The sequence below is a fragment of the Zootoca vivipara genome, chromosome 1 (genome assembly GCF_963506605.1).
Source record: "Zootoca vivipara chromosome 1, rZooViv1.1, whole genome shotgun sequence".
In the NCBI taxonomy this organism is placed as follows: domain Eukaryota; kingdom Metazoa; phylum Chordata; class Lepidosauria; order Squamata; family Lacertidae; genus Zootoca; species Zootoca vivipara.
The window spans coordinates 109,973,059-109,987,360 of NC_083276.1; the positions used below are offsets into that span (position 1 = coordinate 109,973,059).

The 14,302-nt window shown below is 44.0% G+C and overlaps 1 protein-coding gene and 1 non-coding gene across 5 annotated transcripts in view; both read right to left on the minus strand.

The window, feature by feature from the left end:
• Positions 1-12,526, minus strand: part of STK39 (serine/threonine kinase 39) — a 114,207-nt gene extending 101,681 nt beyond the window's left edge. For 3 of the 4 annotated variants that reach the window (XR_009558334.1, XR_009558335.1, XM_035133106.2), the window contains exon 1: positions 12,184-12,526. Coding sequence is in view for 1 of the 4 variants with exons in the window: in XM_035133106.2 (XP_034988997.1) it covers positions 12,184-12,394 (211 nt within the window). In the remaining 3 variants the exon portion in view is untranslated. The remainder of the gene's footprint in view (positions 1-12,183) is intronic. The other variant, XM_035133133.2, reaches the window with a different exon arrangement.
• TRNAK-CUU (transfer RNA lysine (anticodon CUU)) lies at positions 10,178-10,260 on the minus strand. Its single transcript has one exon. It is a non-coding gene; the product is annotated as a tRNA-Lys (tRNA).
• Positions 12,527-14,302: the final 1,776 nt, after the last annotated feature.

The window sequence follows — 14,302 nt, forward strand, 5'->3', positions numbered from 1 at the left end:
TGCGGTGGGCACTGGCCCAAAGCCGGGTAAATTTGGGGACCCCTGCTGTAGATGCTTGTGGGCAGCGGTTCATGGTGCTGGGGGTGGGGAGGTTGGATGGATTAGAGGGGAAGGGGGAAATGTTAAGTTACTCAAATGCCACTGAGGTCTATTGGCTCAGAGTGGGGTCTTCTATGTGTGAGAGACAGAAGAGGGAGGAAATGGGCTATTGCCAGTGAAAAACAGGGTGGGAACTGTTGCTAAGACCACTGGTTATTTAATCTATTTGAATGTCTTAGAACTGTAGAATTAGAAGGGTCATCATCATCTGGTCCAACACCCTGCAATGCCGGAATATTTTGCCCAATGTAGGGCTCACAAACCTGAGATTAAGAGTCTCGTGCTCTACCGACTGAGCTATCCCCGCTGTCTTGTTTGTTTTTAACCTAGGTTTTTTGTTAAATTGGAAATGCAATTTTTTGTTACTGTAGTTTCACTTGCTTACCTTAGGACTGAATTTTTGAGCTGCTGCTTATAGGGCTTGCTAATACGATTTTTGCAATTTCTGTATTTTTTCTCTCTGCTTATTTGTATTACTTTGTTCTCCGCTCTGAGTTAGAAAACATTCAGTGAAGAGCAGGATATAAATACTGTTAAGCAACAATACTTATTATTGTAAGTATTTATAAGTATTGTTTAATTAAGTAAATATTTACTTATTTAAAAAATACTTTAACAGTATTATTTAATACTGCAAATAGGTATTTATTTACATCAAATATTTATTTACTGTAAATAAATACTTTGCAGTATTTCTGTACAGTAAATAAAGTATTTCTTTTTTTGCGACGTGTGCTGGTGGTACCTTAGGCTGTAGCATGGGCAGTAAATCAAAACGACAACCATCAGTAAGCTACCTCCTCTCCATCAAGAGCAATTTTCTAAGGTTAAAATATAAGAAAAAATATCTCATAGGGCAGAACAAATTCATACAAAGCCTGCAAGAGGGGGCAGGAGTCAAGCTAAAGCCCAGAGGAGTGAGGCGGCAATGTGCATTCCAGCAAACTATTTAAGGGGGAAAGGGCACCTGGAAATTGAGCAGAGCTTGCCCTGCAGCAAAGCACCCAACACTTTGTTGGTCTGCCTATACCAGGGGTCAGCAACCTTTTTCAGCCGTGGACAACCACCGTCCCTCAGACCATGTGGTGGACCGGATTTTGAAAAATGAACAAATTCCTATGCCCCACAAATAACCCAGAGATGCATTTTAAATAAAAGCACACATTCTACTCATGTAAAAACACCAGGCAGGACCCACAAATAACCCAGAGATACATTTTAAATAAAAGGTATGGAGATACATGGGGGAGGGGCCAACACTCCCCAGGGACAACAGAGGAAAGGGTATCCTACCAAAACACAGGGATGAGCCGGGGTGGAGGGAGGAGGGGCAGGATACGTCATGGATCGGGACAGGGTGGGGGGGATCACAGGGAAAGAACCACAGCAATGCGTGGCCGGGTCAGCTAGTTTTAAATAAAAGCACACATTCTACTCATGTAAAAACACCAGGCAGGACCCACAAATAACCCAGAGATGCATTTTAAATAAAAGCACATTCTACTCATGTAAAAACACGCTGATTCCAGGACTGTCCGCAGGCCAGATTGAGAAGGTGATTGGGCCGCATCCGGCCCCTGGGCCTTAGGTTGCCCACCCCTGGTTTATACACAAAGAGTATGGTGATTCAAAAAATCCCTTGTTCCCCCGGGTGAGAGCTGGGAGGCAAAGGTTAAGATCTACCTCTGATAGAGGGCTTTGATTCTCTCTCTCTCTCTCTCTCTCTCTCTTCTTCTCTTTCTTGCTGTTTATTATTCTTATTTAGATTAGTTTTTTTTAAAAAACGGATTGTATGCTGAAAAGTTTCAATTTAATTTTAATTTTAATTTTTAAAAAGGAAATCCTTTGTTCACTACAATGGGATGATACCGGCCTACTTGGCAGGGTTGTTGTAAGGAACTCCTTTTGAACACTTGAAAGCACAGCACACACTCAGTTATCATTACGCTTACTTATTATTCCGCAGCAGAACTGTAAATGCACTTGAAACTAAAGTGCGCTCAGGAGGGCTGTTATCCCAGGACAGCTGATTCCTCTCTTGCAGCATATGACTAGATATTCATTTGCCCCTCCAAAGCCAGTTCCATCTGGCTGTGGTTTCCTCGGACAACATAATGAGTAAGGATACTGCAGCTGGTTACAAAGGCAGCTGTCAGGAAGAAGAATCCGGTCGCATTACCCTGTGCAAAACTTTGCAGGGCCAGCACTGCCCAGGCTGACATTGAGACCAAGCAAGCGTGCCAGAACAGAAGTTTAGGCTTTTACTAAGCAATATTTTAAAGCATTAACTGTGGCATAACATTAGGGGTATTTGGTAGGGAAGCTACTAATAAGATAAGATGGTTTCAGCAGTTGGCCATATGCAGGGGGTTTTGTGAGCAGGAAGTTGGGGGGGACCAAGTTCCCTTGGCTTTAAAAATTTTTTTATTTTTGTCAGGCGGCAGGGCTGGAACAGATATGTACCCAATGCCTGAGCCAAAATCCACCTATTATCTGTAATCAATAAAGTTGCGGCCATTTCTAATCCAGATTGTGCTTGGTTCTATTAATCATATCTTACATTCAGCCACCGCCCGAGGGGGTGGCGGCACTATGCCTGGACCCACAACAAACGAGCTTTGTGGTGAGTTCCCCTACCATTCCCCCCAGGGGGAAAAAAAACACTGGTCATATGGATGGCTTTATTCACACAATTGCACCAAGATGCAAGTAAAGCATTGCACCAAGATGCAAGTAAAGCACTAGGGCCACACTCAGAACTATCATTTAGAGCTCAATGATGCTACTTTAAACAGTCCTGGCTTCGCCCAGAGAATTCTGGGAGCTGTAGTTTGTTAACGATGCTGAGAGCTGTTTTGGAGAACCTTATTCCCTTCAGAAAGTTGCATTCCCAGAGTTCTCTGGGAAGAGGAATTGATTGCTAAACTATTATGGGAATTGTATCAAAACTATGACAAATGTGCACCCACCCAACTGATAAATGTGCACCCACTCTGAGTTTTCCACCATGTAGTCTGGCAACTTTATTTTCGGGTCCAGGTAGGGTTTTAGGTTCAGAAGACTGAGTACCTGACATCTACAAGAGCAGGGAAAGGGTTGTGACTTGACGGCAGAGCATGCAAAGATGTCTAAGGTTAAGTCCCCATCATCTCCACATAGGCAGTGTTTGAAATCCCCCAGGTGCCAGGTGTGCTTTGAGACTGGTGCGGGTTCAATTGGGACCACGTGGAGATCTCTGGATGCCAGGTTGGTGACTGACATCTCCATCTGGCTGGCCCCTCCAGCTTTCTTTTGCAGATAAGCAGAAATGCTTATTTATTGCATTTATAAAGGTTAAGGTAAAGGGACCCCTGGACATTAGGTCCAGTCGTGACCGATTCTGGGGTTGTGGAGCTCATCTCGCTTTATTGGCTGAGGGAGCCAGAGTACAGCTTCCAGGTCATGTGGCCAGCATGGCAAAGCCGCTTCTGGCGAACTAGAGCAGCGCACGGAAATGCTGTTTACCTTCCCGCCGCAGTGATACCTATTTATCTACTTGCACTTTGATGTGCTTTCGAACTGCTAGGTTGGCAGGAGCAGGGACCAAGCAACGGGAGCTCACCCCGTCATGGGGATTCAAACCACCAACCTTCTGATCGGCAAGCCCTAGGCTCACTGGTTTAACCCACAGCGCCACCCGCATCCCTCCTTCTTCTCCAAAGAGTACAGAATTCACCCCGTTCCTCAGTTAATCCCTACAAGAACCCTGTGGGGTGGGTTAAGAGGCTGTGATTGGCCCTAGGTCACCCAGTGAGCTTCATGTCCGAGTGGGGATTTGAACCCTGATCTCCCAGGTGCTAGTCTGACACTCTAACCACTACACCACACTGGTTTCCTAGAATACAGTACTTCTGCTATGGGGCAGTTATATAAATTAAGTAGATAAAAAAATACATGGGGAAAGCAAATTGTGACTTAGAGGAGGATCTGAAATATTTCCCTGGCTCTCAAATTTATTTTATTCTGGATTGTTTGATGTTTTAATTTGTTGTAAACCGCTTTGAGATCATTTTTTTAAATATAAGGTGGTATTGAAATGAAATGAATAAAAATAAAAATAAATTCCACTGCCAAAAAAGGCATCTAAGCATTCCATTGTGGCAACCGTAACCTAGGTTTAAGGAACCATTTTGCAATTAGCTAATATATCTAAGTTTCTAACGTTACACAGATGGGGGGAGACCCATGACTGAAAGCCTGGCAATCCACTGCTAGTCCGTGTATAATTCACTGTTTCCCAAACTTGGGTCTCCAGCTGTTGTTGGACTACAACTCCCATCATCCCTAGCTAGCAGGAAAAGTGCTCAGGGATGATGGGAATTGCAGTCCCAAAAACATCTAATTTGGTAAACACTGGCAAATGATTCAGAGCTTGGGTGGATCACTGGATCTGATGCAACTTCCTATCTTCTTCATGAGACATTTGCTCCCATTTTAAAAAGAAAAAGATGGTGTCAAAGCACAGTTTCAGGTAAATCTTAATGCAAGACTCCAGAGGAAGGGAAAATCAAGAGTTAAAAAATGCCCTGCCTTTGAGAAAGCGGAAGAAAGGCTGTAGCAGATTTATGGGCATAATTCTGAACTATGAGCATATTTCTGATTCCTTTACCAGTCTAATCCAGATTACCAACCCCACATACAGGTTTTTCTTCAAAACAGAGATAGTTGTAAAGCAACAGCAATGTGCTTGGAATCGAGACTACCTGCTCATCTGAGCAACAGTCAAAAACTATACTTGTACCTGCCCAGTCTCTCACAAGCATATTATCCTCCATGCCACTTTTAGCGCTTTCCTATAGCTGGAGAAATATAGCAGTACTTTGGCAACAGCATCTACTGTACAACTCTCTCTCCCACTCATTGCCCTGACTCTGACTTGAAGTGGTCCACTGGTCCTGTTAGCTAGGGATCATGGGAGTTGTAGGCCAAAACATCTGGAGGGCCTAAGTTTGGTGATGCCTGCATTAAGGCAAAGAGGCACAGACCTCCTTAACTTTTTCTTCATGGGATCATTCTTCCCAGGATGCCTCTGTCAGTTGCAAAGCAACAACTACATCCTCCTCTACAGAGAGGAGGATTCCAGAAAATCTTCATACATTTTTCATCAATGAACATAATCCTCCTTTGGCAGGGAAAACTGAGAACTGCATTCTTATCAAAAAGAGCCACATGTAAACAGAAGTAAGAAAAAACCTTCAAATAGCTCTCATAGGAGTCCTTTGTTCTTGAGCGTACAACAATCTCACAAACTTGGGGGAATGACTCTGTACAAGGACAGCAGCTTTTAAAATAAATCTGTAAAACCACATTGACGTTTGTTAAGAGTAGTATGTTTTATTCATGTAAATATGCTGACATAATCAGGAAGCTGAACTGAACTGCACCCTCCGAAAAAAGGTATGTGCACAGGTATTTGTTAAATTTTACCTGCATGAGTAAAGCGAATCACAATGAACTCCTGCCTGTGTACAAACAGATGTTGCAAGAAAGGCTGGGACCTCAATGCCAGTTGTCAAGCCTGAAGCTCAGGGTATATACAGCAATTCAGACATACTGGCCAAGAAGCACCAACTTGAATGCAGGAGCCAATAGACTCTTCCCGCCCCCTTAAAGTCACTCCTGAGTGTTTAACCAAAGCCTAAAAATAGAAAAATGCTGTTACCTCCTATTTAAGCTGCAAGTAACCTGCTGGTCTGCTAACTGTATTAACCTGGGAGGCTTCGCTTTAATCCACAAGCGAAATCACTAACTCCTCAAGTAACTATAGCGAACTACAGGGCAAAGAGCTAAACTACTAAAGTGGGAAACTATGGCAATAGGTAAGCTGGGCAAAACTCACCTAGCTGAAACTTTAAGAACCCCTTTGCTCAACCTTGCAAGTTTGATGCAATGGCAACAGTGTGCAGGAGCAAGCTTTGCTTTGTCCAGGGAATAAGGAAGGTTTCCACTGAGGATGAAAGAAGGAAAGGCCTTTGCAATCCTACTTTCCCGTGGTTTCTCAATGGAAAGCAGAACCTCCCAACCAGATTCCCAAGGGTCTTGGATGCTGCCTGGTAGCCCTTTTGCCAGTACAGTTCTCATACACCAAGGTAAGCCAGCAGACCTTCATACACGGAAAACCTGTGTTTTGTTTCTATTAAATAGACTACTGGGGTCCCAATTTTAAGAGGATGGATATAATACAAAACCTATTGAGCTGTGTGCGGCATCTTCCAAAAAGTACTCAAGAGTGTATGGGATGGTGGGCTCAGGGATCCATCCTCCTCCTCCGGTTTTTCTTTGCTCAGGCCAAAGCCTAGCTTTAGCAGCATCCTGATCACACAGTGGCCAACCAAATGCCCAAGGGAAGCATTAAGAAGGACCAGAACACAACCAGATTCTGCTCCCTTGCAATTCCCAGAAACTGGTATTCAGAGGCATGTACTGTACCTCCTTTGACAGTGGAGCTAGAACATGCTCACCCTGGCTAATACGGTAGTCGTCAGTCTTAGCCTCCATGAATTTATCTAATCAAAGCCTCCGAGTTGGAGTGAGCTATATAGTTCAATCATACGCTGCATGAAGTAGTTTCTTTTATCAGCCCTAAATCTTTGAACACTTCACTTTGCCAGATGTCCACAAGTTCTAGTGTTTGGGGGGGGGGGGATTTTCTCTATCCCCTTTCTCCATGGCAGACATAGTTTTATAATCTTCTATCATGTCATCTCTTCATAGCTGCCAAGTCTCCCGTATTCCCCGGGAAACCCCCGTTTTCCCGGCTGTTCCCAGCCGAAAAAACGGATTTTTTGTTTTTCCCCGGTTTATTCTGGCGTGACGGCCATTTTGGAACTGGGCGGAGCATGCTCAAAAGTGACTTTTGATGCTGCTCTGCCCAGTTCCAAAATGGCTGCAGTGCGACTTCTGGTGCGGTGGCCATTTTGGAACTGGGCAGAGCAGCATCAAAAGTCACTTCTGAGCATGCTCCGCCCAGTTCCAAAATGGCACAGTGCTACTTCCGGCCTGCTACTTCCAGTCCGATCCCTTATTTTTCAGGCAGGAACTTTGCAGGTATGCATCTCTTACCTTTTAAAACTGTTAGAAAGCATTGTTAAAGATACAGTAGCCAAGCATAAAGAAGAACAAGCCTTGCTGAAGCAAAGCCAGCATGGCTTCTGCAAGGGCAAGTCCTTTCTCCCAAGCCCATGGGAGTTCTTTGAGAGTGTCAACAAGTGTATATAGATAGAGGAGATCCAGCTGACATTGTGTACTCAAGACGTTCAAAAAGCTTTCAATGAGGTACCTCATAAAAGACTTCTGAGTAAGCTTATTAGTCCTGGAATGAGAGGGGAGGCTCTCTTGTGAATCCGGAATTGGTTAGGTAGCAGGAAACAGAGAGTAGGAAGAAGTGGAGAATTGATCAGCTTATTCTCATGAGTTTATCTAATACTGTTAAAAGAGCGTAAGGCAGAGTCCTCTTCTACTAGATATGCACCAGTATGGTGCAAACCCATTAACAGCAATGGGATATTTGAAGCCAATTGTCAGAATGAGGGCTTCCCCAATGAAAACTAAAGACCTAGAATAAATTACCGGTATGTCTAACTGCTGCAGTGGGTACACACTGCATGTTCTTGCTGTAAGTATAAAGTATTTAAGAACCAATTCAGAGATTACATCATGGGTAGGCAAACTAAGGCCCGGGGACCGGATCCAGCCCAATCACCTTCTAAATCTGGCCCGCGGACAGTCTGGGAATCAGCATGTTTTTACATGAGTAGAATGTGTCCTTTTATTTAAAATGCATCTCTGGGTTATTTGTGGAACCTGCCTGGTGTTTTTACATGAGTAGAATGTGTGCTTTTATTTAAAATGCATCTCTGGGTTATTTGTGGGGCATAGGAATTTGTTCATTATTATTATTTTTTCAAAATATAGTCCGGCCCACCACAAGGTCTGAGGGACAGTGGACCAGAGCCCTACTGAAAAAGTTTGCTGTCCCCCAGATTACATTATCTTGACCTGAAAATGAATGCAATGCAAATTATACAAAAGTAAACAGAAAGCCAGCAGGTAAGTGTCACCTGGATTAGACCAGAGAAAGTTAAAATCCATTCCTCTGGCACTTTTAACTGTCAAATATGCTTCCATCAGGAATCACAGTTGTTACACTAGTCCGATCATGCTTTTAAAACAATCTTGCAGGTAAGCCACATTTAATCAGGACAAGCATTTTACAAGATTCTCTGCACAACTACCTTGCAACTACAATAATAAAACTGTGGTTTTTGTGTCCTGTCACTGCTTTTACTTATCTGAAAAGTTAATTCAAAAGGAGCATTGCTCTGGATTAAAATAAGATCCATCTTGAACATCCTTCCAAAAATGCAACTCAGGGAGACATGCGTTATAACAATGTCATAAGTACTGAACATCCACGGCTTCAAACTAAGCCAAGATCAAGAATCTTACATGTTCATGTTTGCAATGAATTGACTGGCTAACTGCACTGATTAGGGTTTTCAGATCTAGTGCCTATCATAACATCAGCATAATATAATGTATTTAAAAATATTTATTAAAAATATGGTAATTATGAAACCCTGACAAAGATCCAACTTTGATTTAAGTTACGTTTTCTCCCAAGTTCAAGATTGCCCTATTTCTGTTTGTTCTTTGAAAGGTGAATGTGCTTAGCTCTTATCCAAAGCTGATTTTCACATTACAGTGGTACCTCTACTTACAAATAACTCTACTTACGAATTTTTCTACTTACAAATGGAGCTCCATCCGCCATCTTGGATGCGGTTTAGATAGGATTTTTTCTACTTACGATTTTTTAGATAGGGTTGCTTCGACTTACGAATTTTTTCTCCCAATGCATTCCTATGGGATTCGACTTACAAATTTTTTCGACTTACAAATGTGTGTTCGGAACGCATTAAATTCGTAAGTAGAGGTACCACTGTACTAGTTTAGGCCTTCATCTTCCTCATTTTGTAAGCAATACATAATACAAAGAAGCTACAAGTCATTGTACGAAATTAAAGGACCAAGATAAAAAACAGCTTGATTATATTAAGCAACACTCAAAGTGATAGCATTTGGTTTAAATGAAGTCTGGATTTAGTATAAGGACCCAAAATACTAAAAAATCTACCCTGGCTCTCTTAAAAGTTAATTCAGAACCCTCTATCAATCAGTTAAAGCCTGATTCTCTTGGTAGCCCAACTTTTAGTACAGTACTGTATTTGTTATTGTGCAAACTATGAATCTTTAGGCTGTTCTCCAAACAGTATGGTCATTTGATGTCTCTATTCCACTACTAGATCTTATCCTACAAATCATGGGGCACTTACAGTCCTATCCATGTGTTCAATGGCACTCACTTCCTAGTAAACAAATCTCGCTTAGAATTAATATGGCAGCACAAAACAGAAATCCTTCATTTCACAACTCCCTAGTCTATGAATGTAAGTTTTATACCACAAAAAGTGTGTGGGCTATGGGGCAAGAGAGCATGTGCCTAAAGTGAACAAAGCCAGATTTTTGTTACAAACTGGTATGTTTTAACTGTTGTGGCAGCCAATGAATTTGCATGCTTGTTCACTGGATTTTGATTTTCTAAAGCTTCCTATTTAATTCAGATTTTGTTTTCTTGGAGAAAGAAGTCACCTTGATTTAAATAAAGACAGTCTGCAATTCATTTAAAAGTCAATGGGATTTTATCCTGCTTAGCTTACTTAATAAAAACTTCGTTCAGCATTTTGGAAAGGAGGACAAGTGACAAATTACAGCTTCACTTACGAAGCACATGGGACTAGGGAACAACTACCATTGAATTCAATCAAACTTACTTCCAAATAAACACACTTAGGCTACCACTCTAATAAAGTGATTCACTGATTTCTTGCAGAGGCTTGTTTAATTCCTACCATGATGCAGCAGTCTTTGGAGAACATGGCCAGGCATGGCTGGCTCTTACATTTCACAAATTTACAGAATTGTAGAGTTTCAAGGGTCCATGAGGATCATTTAGACCAACCCCCTGCAATGCAGGAAATGTTTTTGCCCAATGTGGGGCTCGAACCCACAACCCTGAGATTAAGAGTCTCATGCTCTACCAACTGAGCTATTTCCAAAAGCAGAGTTTCCATTTGCAAGGTAAGATAAGTCAACACAAGGTCTCTAAGGCTAACCGGTCTGAAACCAAGGTAGACATGGCTTATTGCACACCATCACCCAGAAAAAAATTCCTCGTTTTCATTTGCTTTTTAAAATAAATCCCTCTCCAAGGAAAAGTTGAGCGGAAGCCACATAATGAACATCAATTGGCTCCAATAAATATATTATCTTACTATCCCTGCAATGTTCTCTGTCAATGAGCTGATCTTTAAAAAACAAACCACTTAAACCGGTGCAATAAATGTTGGAACATATAGTTGTCAGAAAAGCACGGTCCTATATCTCTACTCAGAAGTAAGCCTTGCTGAGTCCAATGCGACTCTGATAAGTGTCCCCAAAATCTCGATGAAGAATGTTAAGTGGACAAACAGTTTTACAAGGTGCTTTTGTTGGTATTCTTCCCCCTGGAGGATGAGGATGCTGGCAATCCACAAGTGGAGCTGCTGCAGAATACCACCCTGCTTGCACAGCATCCTTCAGCTATTTCAGTGCCATGGCTGTGAGAAGGCCAATAAATCGGTAGGAGAAAAGACTAAAAAAATCCAAAGGACAAAAGGATACGGTTTCTCTTTTTAGCAGTCCTTAGGAGGCTTCAGGAGACCACATGCAATACAGACGCACATCTCGGCAAGTACAAGAGGGGTGCCAAAACTTCCCAAAGGAGTGTCTGCTTTCTTCTTTTCTTTAAATGTCCATTTCAGCAGTTCTGAGGTGATCAATATTAAAAACAACTGCAAGAGGTACTGGAGGCAGCCCTACCCCACTGGAGTTACCAATGCTGGATGCGGCCTAGCTCACAAAGCAATGACACTCCTGGATTGGGAGTTTTGTTGCATTTGCAGGCTTTAGCCGTGTTATTCCTCTCTATAAACCAGACTTGCAAACCAACTGATGCCCAGCAAATAGCATCCAAGTCACCCCTCAGGCTTATTTAATTAACTTCTCGGAGAACGTGAAAGAAGCAAGAATCAAGACATGTTACATTGTGCTAACATCGCTGCAACACAAAATGAGCAGATTATTAAACTGGGGAGGGGAGAAAGATGGGCACTGGCATTTTAAAAAGCAAAACTTAAGCAATTGCTATGCCATTCCAAAAGAAGCCTACTTAAAGAGTGAAGAATATGTTTAAGGGGTGGGGCACGGATGGTGGCGAGGGGAGAGAAACGAGAGCCAGAACTGAAGCCCTTTGCCAGGGAAATAAATGTGCAGAAAGCTGTCAACTAAAACTGATAGACGTGACGTTTCTGGATGCAAGAGTGACGCTGCACCTGGAGAAAAGGAATTTAAGGGCGGGGGCGGGGGGGGGAGGTGGACAAGCGAGATTAAGGAGGGCCGGGGTTGACTTAGATCTCCCCACTAACAGAAGAGAGAAAAAGTTGGGAGCCAGAAAGGCAAGAAGTGCCATGGCAATTTAGGAGGCCAGCAGAAGCCGCAATGCTTAAGGAAAAACTCCGGGGAGGCGAGGCGGGGGTGGGGGAAAGAAATCGAGAGAGCAAAGGGTGTGGGGGTGCTGTTTGGGTGCTGACGCCCCACCCCTCAATGCAGGCAGGCAGGGAGGCAGGCAGGGGAGCCGGCCCTAAGTGTTCTAGAACGAGCCGGGCTCCGTCCTCCTCCCCCGGATCATGGAACGTTGCAACAGAGGAAGCGAGATGAAAGCGGCGCTGTGCAAAGAGCCGGTGCCTGAAGCAGGAGGAAGTCAAGTTTGCAGCATCGGGCACTGCAGTGCCGGGCGCATCCGCCGCAATGAGAGCCTCTGGGCTGGGGAAGCTCAAAAAAAGCCGGTAGGCCCCAAAGCCGGCTGACGAGGCATCCCCTGCACCCACCCGCCTCCCCCTTAGCCGCCACCCGCCGCCGCCGCTCCCTGCTACACGCGCCACTGACCGATCACCTCCTGCAGTTCGTAGGCGTCCCGGCAAATGGGCCAGCCGACGGCTGGCGGCGCGGGGGTCGGGGGCGGCGCAGCGGGCGCCGGCTGGGTCTGTTGCAACGGCGGCTGGGACTGGGGCGGCGGCGGCGAGGGCTGCGGCGACGGCTGTTGCTGCTGCTCCTGCTGCTGCTGGACGTGAATGGGCGAGTCGCTCTGCTCCGCCATGATGCTGCCGGAGCGCACAAGCGGCGACCTCCTTCAAACTTCCCTGCCAGCAGCACCTTTAACCCTCATCCGCAGCTCGCTCATCCACTCCCTCCCTCTTTCCCATCCTTCCTGCCAGCCAGCCGCGCCGTGGGGGAGGGAGCACATCGAGGGGGCGGAGGCTGAGCTGCTGCTGCTGCTGCTACACGCGTTAGAAGCAGGAGTAGCCCTACGCAGTCGAGAGCAGCAATTGATCCGCTTGGCACAAACCATAATATTGAGGAGGGATAGTTGCTAAAAAGAAAAGGGGGTGGGGGGAAAACAGACCTCCCGGGAAGGAGGTTTGCAAACGACGCTCCTCCTATCCGCCGAGCGGATGGGTACTATAATAACGCCTGGAAGACTTAAGGGGCCCGATCCTCTTCTTGTGCATGCTTACTCGGAAGCCAGTCCCAGTGAGTTCAGGAGGACTTCCTCTCAAGCAAGTGCACAGGGGAATGAGCAGGTCTCTTTGGGCATCGCAGGCAGGATTTTTTTCGTTTCTTCTTACTATTATTACTTCCGAGTCAGCAGGCATTGCATTCTGCTGCATAGGAAGGCGATGAATGAGAGGAGCGGTTTTATGCGGTTTGTGACTCGTCGGTTCCAAAAACTGGGGAGCCAACCAAACATTTCTTTTCCCTACCATGCGGCTCCTATCTGTTCAATTCAGATCGGTTACGGTTTAATACACTTCTTCAAACATCCTGCCACACACAATGTAGGTAGCAGAGAAGCGGATAAAAACTTTCTTGTTATATATGGATAATCAAAGCAGGACGTTTTAAATCCAAAATGTTGGCAAGAAAGGGACTACACAGGGTGACTGTTGCCTCTCAGGTTACCGGAGCACAAAAGCTTCATCTTGCTGCCTGCTCACTGGTGATTTAACTTGTGAAAGATGCCTGTACTTTGTACAGGACAAGGTTACTTTATTGAGCAGAGGAGTCTTGTGTGGACCCTTTAAAATACGTAACATAATGTATTACACACAAGAAATGTTGGGTTTTCCCACACGACACCCCCTAGTTTGCAAACTACAGTGTTTGCACAGTTGAACAGCAATAAAATGGAAGGTAGATTATGCATTTAGTATGTGATTGTGCATTTATTTTGCAAGATGTGCAGTGCCAACATTATGCAGAAATTTGAGATTGATATTACAGTCCACCATACTACAAGCCTCAGTACTCTGTATATGCTGAGTTTGAAACCTAGGCCTCACAAACTTGCACAGTATGTCACTGTGCTTTCATAAGGTACATCGAAGCACCTTTTTTTTAAATGTCTGGGAATGTTATTAGCCGCACTTGGGCCATTTTAACAAATCAAACGTACACTTCTTACAATGTACCTTTTCCCATTAAATTTATTGGTGCTAACATTCAGAAACTTAATAATTTGTGGCAGTTCCGTTTAAGATTGTTCATATGACAGAGTAGGTGAGTAGGTGTATCTCATTTTCTTTTTGAGTGAATCATTCCAACTCGTAACTTTCAAGAAGTGATTATTCACTGCATTCGTTTCCCCCTAAAAATCCCCCAGTCTAATAATTCCATTTTCTTGTAAGTTATCCTTTCTACCTATAGTCACCCATTAATTCCATCTTCTTTCCATTTAGCCCACCCAGCTCTCATTTAAATTGATTTATTTGCAGGTCTTGAATTACATTGCTGCGCTAAATATGCTATAATAAAGATTTTCAGGGAAATTATGGCACCTGAATTTAAAATTTACGCTGGAGGAGCAGTAGCCATGCTCACAGAAGAGAATCTATCGCAGTATTATTATTTCTTTTACGCAATATGATCCATACAGAAGCAGACACTGCAGCAGGTACAAGGGTCAACGCAGGAACACGTTGCCAAATCCAAGGCACAGACTTGGCAA